The following is an 8067-nucleotide window of genomic DNA, read 5'->3' as shown; positions in this document are numbered from 1 at the left end:
CTAACGTCGGTGGAGGGCTCTGCCCGGCTTTGCAGGGTGGGGAACTGGCGTGGGCGCTCGTTCGCGGGACCGGTGTCACCCGTGGGAAAGCCCGGCGGCGGGAGGAGCGGCTGCCACCGCTGCACCCTGCGGCTTGCCACCGCTGCCGGGGCAAGGCGGCTCTGCCCGCCGGGGAAGTGGGGTGCTGGGGCGGGAGGGACGCGACCGGGGCATGCCCTCCCCCGCTGCCCCGGCCCCTTTCGGCGAAGGGGGCGGCCCGGCCCGGCCCGGCCCGGCCAGGTTAGCGCGGCGCGGACACGCCCGGCCGGCAGTTGCCGGGCCGGCAGTTGCCCGGGCGGAGGAGGGCGGCGGCGGGGCGAGGCGAGGCGGGCGAGGGGTCAGCGTCCCGCCGGGCGATGCGGCGCCGGCACGGCCCGCTCCTGACGGCTCTGTGCCTCGGCGCCGCCTTCCCCCTGCTGTGGTACGCGGCGTGGCAGGGGAGCCGAGGTGAGAGCGGGCACCGGCCGCGGGGGGCCAGGCCAGGCCAGGCCGGGCGACGAGCCGCCGGGGGCGGGCGGGCGGGCGGCACCTGCTGCTTCCCTCCCGCCGGGCCGCCGGGGGCACCGCGGCGCTGGGCTCCCTTCCCCCCCTACCCCTCCGACCCGGCTGCGCCCGCCGGCCGGGGTCCGCCCGCCGGTAAACGGGCGCCTGCCGGGGGAGCGGGGCCGTCCCGGCGAGGGGCGGCGAGCTCAGGGCAGGGGCGCAGCGCGGAGGGCTGGGGGCGCGGGAGGCGTCCGGTCGCCCCGTCCCCTCTCCCGGAGCTCCGGCCCCGCCGCCCCGCCGCGGCAGGAGAGGGCCGGTAAGGGCCGCGGGTCGTTCTCCTGGGGCGGGGGGCTGCCCGCCCAGGCGGGCGCGGCCGGCGGGCTTGGCCCCGCCGTCAGGCTGAGGGTGCGGGTCTCGCCCCTTCCCCGGGGTCGTGGCTTACGGGCACCGGGCGAGGAGCTAGCGTAAGAGCTTACGGGATCGGATGCTCGGGTCAAACCTGTCCGATTGAAAAAAAAAAAACCAAACCCAAACGCCACCCGAATTTAAGAAACGGTTTTAATAAAAGTTCCTAGCAAGCGTCCTGCGTTAGGATGGAAAGAACGAGTCCCAGGGTGACTGCCGTGGCTGTTGCTGCTTAAGTGTTTTTGTTTTGGGTATTACTCGGGGAGGACGAAGTGGCATTACCCATTCTGCGGTTGTATTTGTGCCTCGCGTACGGTCGCTTTTCCGTGTGCGTGTTTGCAGCACCGGAACGCAACGTTCAGTCCAGAGAAAAAACACCTGGGTTTTTATATTTCTATTTATAAACTTTACAATTCCATCATAACCTTTTAGGTGGGACATGTTGGATAGATCTACAGGAAGCCGTGTCTAAGATTCTCTGAGCCTACACAGGAAAGATAAAACTGGTGCTGTTTTCCAAAAATAAACTGGAAGATCTGTCCAGATAGTAGGACCTCGGAGGCCTGCGGACATGCCTTGTTAATGTGACTGTTTCTTTGGGGTGAGGGAGAGAGAGCGGAGCTTTAAGTGCTTCCTATACACACCTTTAGAACAGGTCTGGGTTTATAGATGCGGAAGAATTAGAATAAGCGGATTAGTAATTTCTGGGCTGAATGCAGAACTCCAACTAGCTGTTAATTTATTTATTTCCCACAACGGAATACTGAATAGAGTCGAGACAGTGCTGATTCTCCTGCCTTTATCGTTTCTTGTCAACAGTAGGGTTGTTTATCTTACAACACTTGACTCTTTTCTCAGTGGCAATCCTGCTAGGAGTGGGGAAGGAGAAACAGAAGTAGAAGCAGGGTGTGTCTTAAGAAACTAAGATCGAAGAGATGATAGAATGAAAGCGTTTGTCCCATCCCCAGTTACCAACCCTATCACCATGTTATCTTGTAACTCCTCGTTAACTGAAATTCCATTTTCATTCCGCTTTCTTTTTGGCCTGTCTCTGCTGGCCTTCTGTGCTGGGGTGTTTGGCTTTGAGGGGTTTGGGGTTTTGGGGGGGGGGGGGAGTAATATGTGTTGTGGTATACATGTATATGTGTTGTTTTAACTTTTCTCTTTCCACAGTTGCCTCCTCCTCCACAGTAAACAGAGTAACTAATTCCTCTCAGATGGTGTCATTTTCCTAATTATTGTTATTACCACCTGTTTTCTTCACAAACCTTTAACCATTACAAACGTAAATACGTGGCATTCAGAGACACATTCTCACAAGCTTGGTAAATCTTACAAATGTGTAAATGAAAGAGTTGTTACTAGTAACTAAAGGAGGAGGTAACAGCACCTTGTGAATGACTTTGTATTAAGTTTATTTGGCTGGAAAGATAGTCTTTGCTCCGGAGTGGTGTTAGAAGACAGAAGCCTTCTACCCACCCACCCCAAAACCCCCAAGAACAGCCATATGTTGTTACCTTTTTCCACGGAGGTAGAAGCATTGGGAGCAAACCAACTTACCCTCTGTTGTTGCCACGCAGTATCTGTTTAAGAAGGTGGTTTAAATTAATGTTTTTCTCTGAAAACAGGCAGATACCTCCGCTTAGATATTGTTAAACCTCTCTTCTTCCCTTCTGCGCTACTGATCTTGCCTCTCCGCTGACATGCCTAGCGCACTACAGGAGTTCCCACTTCTCTTGCATCCCGAGCTGCAATGTTTGTTTTCTTTTCTAATGCCCTTTTCACTTATCCCACCAGTTACTGAGAGGTCAAATACTCTCTCAGCTTGTCAGCTCCCATCCCTTTCACTCATTTGTCAAATGTTCTTCTCTGGTTCATTTTCTTCCACACACTTGTTACATCTCCACTTCAGTTCCCTTCTCTGCTTTGCCCATTAAAACATTTAGGCTGCTCTTGATCTTTGAGTACAGCATATCACATGAAGCAGCAGTAGTCTGTAGTATTCCCTCTGGTTGCCATCCAGTTATTGTTTCTTGGATTGTCGTGACATTGGGACAGCAAATAATCTTTTTTGTTTGTTGTACAGCTAGGACATGGCATCCTAGCTCCAGAGTAGTGGTCTTAAGTACTTCCGTAATATGAAAAGTATCCAATAGTGCTGCGAAATATTGTTCAGTTTGTCTGCAGTCTCAGAGCCTTTCAGCCCTTGGGTATTAGCTTGAAGTGTAAATCGGGTATTGGGTGTGTCCTGATTTCTGTGCAAATAAAAATCAATAGCTTAAGCCAGTGACCTTTAAATGCCTTGTACTAAGGGGGCTAGCTAGCTTGAGAAATTTGAGTTGAAATGTGTTTGCTGTCAACAGCAGCAGTAAATAATTGGATTTTTGGTACTGCTTCTAACTACTCAGTGCAGCCTGAGTGTTGACTTGCAGTTGTGAGACTTGAGTGCAGGTAACTTGAACTGGCATGGCAGGTAAGATGCTCCTGCATCACTCATGCACTTAAAAATGAAAGTTCAGAGTCTACCAAAGTCACTAGACTTCAGCTATTGTGGATAATATTATATACATTTTAACTATCCTTACAAAGATGTTTTCATTCTCACTTTTTCCATTGCTTTATAAATATAAGCAGAGGTTTCATTTTAAATAGGCTGACATTTTAATGAAGGGGGAAAAAAAAAAAAAAGGAGAGATAAAAGTAATGACAGAGACAATTGGTTATCACCAGATCTTCAGCAAAGCCTGATACCGTCTGTCTGAACTTGCATAGTGATTCCTTCGACATCCTCTAGAGTGCTTGCGAACACAGGCTGCTATTAGAAGGTAATCAGATGGACTGCTGTAGCAATACCTGTTCCACGTCCCGCATGGTTTTACTGTGAGCTTTTTGGTCCCTCCCCAGGCCCCAGGCAAAACCTGTCTGAAGCAAACAGTTTGCATCTGAGGATAGGAAAGGGTGTTTTCAGGATGATGCAGATGTTCCTACCGAGGTGCAACTGAGTTACAATCCACTTGGCAATTCTCCTGACCAAAAGTATTTGCTCTCATATGAATACTCTTTATATAGATTTGTAGTTATGGAAAGCAGTATACAACTTAGAATATATGTAGTGATTTTCTCACACAGTTTTAGCAACTGTTTTCCATGTAAATATTAATCGACAAGAAATACTACACGTATACAAAAATATCACAGTAAACGTAAGGAGGTAGCAAATCTTCCCCCTTCCTCCCCCCGCCCTTGAAAAACAGTAAAGGAGAAGGCAAGAGTGCATTATAAACTCATTATGAACTTACATAAAGTTTCTTCAGAGGAAAGACTGTTCCTGAATAAAAAGAAACTTTGGTGTCTTGGCTGAATAACAATGAATTTTTCAGAAGTCACAGCAATAAGGTATATCAGATCATCTCACATGGCAGCACTTCTTCATGTTGCTTGTAGGGGTTACAAGATTAGATGTCTCTGAATTGATTTGTAACGTGTTGCTGCCTTCTTCACCTAGATTTGTGGCATGCTTTATCCAAGTAAATTAAAACTAAGCTTTTTCTGGAGGTTAGGAGAAAGCGATGCTAAAATATGATGTCACAAGGACCTAAGCATGTTAATATATACATGTTGAGTCAAACATTGTGAAACCTGGGTTTCTTTAGTTATTCCTTTGAGGTGGGGTGAAGAAGAGAGAAACTGTTCGTACTTAATTGCATTCACAGAAGTATACTTAAGGTTTATCCAATTGTTTAACGTATTCAGTTTTCCATTATTTCACAAAACTTCATCGGGAAAAGGGGTACAAAGGGTTAAAAAGGTATTTCTGATGAAAGACATTTCTTTGCAGTTGAAATACAGTAATGTACATGCTAGCCCAAACAGCTGATTGCACTTTTATTTCCAATAATCTTCAGCCCACGGTGTGACGCTTTGCTTCGGCTGGCCAACCCAACTGCTCCTGCTGTGCACCCAAGCGCAGGTTCCCAGGAGATTCTGTCATCTGTGGTGGAGATCTTTGCAGGTTTCCTCTCCGGACCCAACTGGCACACTCCAGCTCAAAGCTTCAATTAAGTAGTGGCAAATTGACAGATTTGATAAGGAGTCTTGAATTACACCATTCTCATTTCAGCCAATACAGCTTATCCAGATTTATGAACACACAGAAGCCAATTTTCCTGCCTTCTCTAGGCCTGTTAGGCTGTGTTTAACCACCATTTTCCCCAGTTGTCCCAGGTGACTGGTGGGCTACATCTTCCCTCCTTGCCTTCAAGCATACGTTTCCTTCCAGCAGAACTGAGAGCATACAGATGTTATTGCACATCCAGGTTTTGCCCCAACGGGCAGTCAGGATGCGGCCAAAATGCGCAGCGTGGTAAGGGAAGAGTTTCTCCAGTCCACTGATTGCTTACTCAGTTGCTTTGCATAGTTCTACATTTAGGTATTAAAAATAAACCCATACAACAACCCCAAATGGGACTTAAGACGCAGTATTTACTGATCCCAAATTTTATATCAAAATTCATACCCAAGACTTACAAAAGCTGTATAGTTTTACTGGCTTCTTAATGTGTAATTTACTGAACTACGAGTCTGCTGCTTCTTGCAGTTACTTCAGGCGGAATAGTGGCTGCCTTGTCCTCAAAAGTAGAGGAACTGAATCATAAATCCTATAAAGATTCGGGTACAAAATGAGACTAGTTACTGTTGGCTTTTGTAGAGAAAGGGATAGGGAACATTTCAGACCTCTCTTTGTTTGCTGTGCAGTGTCTCATCACAACCTATACTTTAACAAGTGTAAACAGATGACCTCCACGCTTTCCCAGTGTTGCACGCTGAGTCTTGAGGAACACAGTTTTATCCAGAAATACTTTAGTTAGTGGCTAGGCATTTAATTAAATGTGTGTATAAATGAGTGATTGTTGCTACATCAGGCAGAACAGTAAAAATATTTAAAATACTAACCAGAATGAAGCAATAACCATTGCTTGAAGTGAATGAGTACTTTTTATTTATCTGATAAAGGCCATATTCAAATCAGAATTTTCCACTGCTATTAAGAACCTATACTGTGCTACAGACTTTACTATGTTAAAACCAAAGTATATCAATTATGGGCAAATGCCCTGCAATATCCATTCAATTTGTATATTTTTCCACTTATTTTAATACTATTGCTTTCCTATATAGCGATATTCTGACTGAATGTTTTAAGATCAGTTTTTGCTACATTCTGATATAGGAAAAGACTCAGATCTAAAATGAGGATTGCTTGCCAACATTTAAGAAAATATTATTAGAACTTAAGTTGTATGTTCTCTGAAACAAGTTTGCTTATCTATTTTCAGTTAGATACAGTGCGTAAATGGTTCAGTAAAAAGTATTCTATGCCAAACCCAACAGCAAGTCCGTGTTCATTATATAATTGAACGTGTTTTTAAAATTCCGTTATTAACTTTGATCTGCCTTTAACTTTGTAAGGTGTGTGTTTGTTTTAATAATGGAAAGCGATTCTGATTCTCTGCCTAGTATATCCTCTGTATGGGCACAGAGGAACCCTAACTCCCCCCCTGCAACTTGCTGGCACGCTGCTTTTCTTTGATGTCGCCGTGTTAATGCAGTGTCCCTCGGCTGGCCTCCACCCTCTTGAAGCTCCTGATGCGGGTGCTGTCAAAGACGAGTAGGCATGCTGGCAGAACACACTGCTGCCTGGTTCCTCCACTTGCTTAGACGCCTACATAGAGAGCTATAAAACCGTGGCGAGAGAGTCCTCGCCACACGTTAAGCCCCGTGCTTTGGCTTACCAAGCCTGCACGTTTGATACTGCTGCATCACAGCTGGGCAAACATTTCAGCCAGCCGGCTGAGAACTGTGCCTGGCTGAAATTAATCTTCCTCCTCCTACTCGTAGCCTCTGCCATCCGCCGTGGCAATAGCCCCTGCAGCCCAGTTGCCGCCAGAGCACGGCCAGGACAGATGAGCGGAGACAATTAGAGGCTTCTTAACCTGCTGACTTAACCTTCCCTTTTCAGCTGTGTAAAATAAACCAACCTCAGCACTGACTGACTTCAGAGGCTCCTGAAGATTTAAGATACGCATTAAGACATGCCATGTCCTATGCTTAAAACTCAACAATCAAAGCTACCCCAGTTCTGACGAACATTAAACATAATGGATGAATGTACCTAGTGCAGGTGAAGTGACTTCTGACTTTATGGTTGTTTTTCTTGGCTGTCTCTAACCTGTTGGGAGACACAAATAATTCTGTGCTGTAATGCTATAAACAAAATATTTAAAGATCGTGCACAAATTAGGGAAGGCATCATTACCTGGAAAGGTGCTTAAATACCCTTAGACTTTAGCAGATTGTTGAATTTAAGTGTTTGCGTAAGAACTGGCTGTTCTGAACTAAGAGGCATTGTTTGGGGGATTTTTTTTAATCCTTACTCTGAGAACAAAACTCAAGCTTGCAAAGTGTGTAACAAGATTTAGAAAGGTTTCTCTATTTTAGATCAGCTACGGGAAGATAACAAACCGCCACAGTTATTAGTGCAACGCATGCCTCGGTGGTTTAACACGCTTCATTAACCTGAACAGCGAGCAGTGGTGCCAAGCGTGGAGTATGACAAGATCTTTTGCAGTTAGCGTGCTTGTATAGTTTTCTTTTATAAAGGGCATTAACCAAAATTCAGTTTCTAAAATAAAGGATCTTTAGGTATGACAAGCAGTGTGGCTTGTAATCAAGAAACAGGACCAAGAGTCACTGCTATACTATGGGGTGTTTTCTTCCCTCCTTTCTGCCACTCCCAATTTTCCTTTTTTTTTCTTTTTTCTTTGAATGCTAGGAGGAGATAGTGATGAATTGTTTCACAGCTCATAGATATTGCCAGAAATCAATAGTTAATAAAACTGGAAGCATTTATGATAATAGGAAGTATGTGTGCATGGAGCTAAGAGAAATAATCGGTTGACTTTCAGAATGAGTATTTGCTTTAGAGATTAGTATTGTTTCTAAGCAGTTTCAGTTTCCGCTGCAGAAAGTTATATATATGTATCTGTTAGGAGATAGCACAAGATTGCATTTAAAACCATTTTAGGTATTGCCATCTTAGAATTACAGTAGCCATAAGTGTGTATGACAATGTGTAGTAAA

General features: G+C 45.8%; 1 protein-coding gene across 3 annotated transcripts in view; it reads left to right on the top strand.

The window, feature by feature from the left end:
• The first annotated feature begins 349 nt into the window (after positions 1–349).
• Positions 350–8067, top strand: part of MGAT4D (MGAT4 family member D) — a 42055-nt gene continuing 34337 nt past the window's right edge. For 2 of the 3 annotated variants that reach the window (XM_052815898.1, XM_052815879.1), the window contains exon 1: positions 350–486. In XM_052815898.1, the coding sequence (XP_052671858.1) occupies positions 396–486 (91 nt within the window). In that variant the 5' untranslated portion in view covers positions 350–395. Of the gene's footprint in view, positions 487–7074; positions 7109–8067 lie in introns of those variants that run through there. The other variant, XM_052815888.1, reaches the window with a different exon arrangement.

Source organism: Harpia harpyja, chromosome 2 (assembly GCF_026419915.1).
Source record: "Harpia harpyja isolate bHarHar1 chromosome 2, bHarHar1 primary haplotype, whole genome shotgun sequence".
NCBI classification, from domain to species: Eukaryota; Metazoa; Chordata; class Aves; order Accipitriformes; family Accipitridae; genus Harpia; species Harpia harpyja.
The sequence above is the reverse complement of the archived record's forward strand: the minus strand, read 5'-3'. Positions and strand labels throughout refer to the sequence as shown.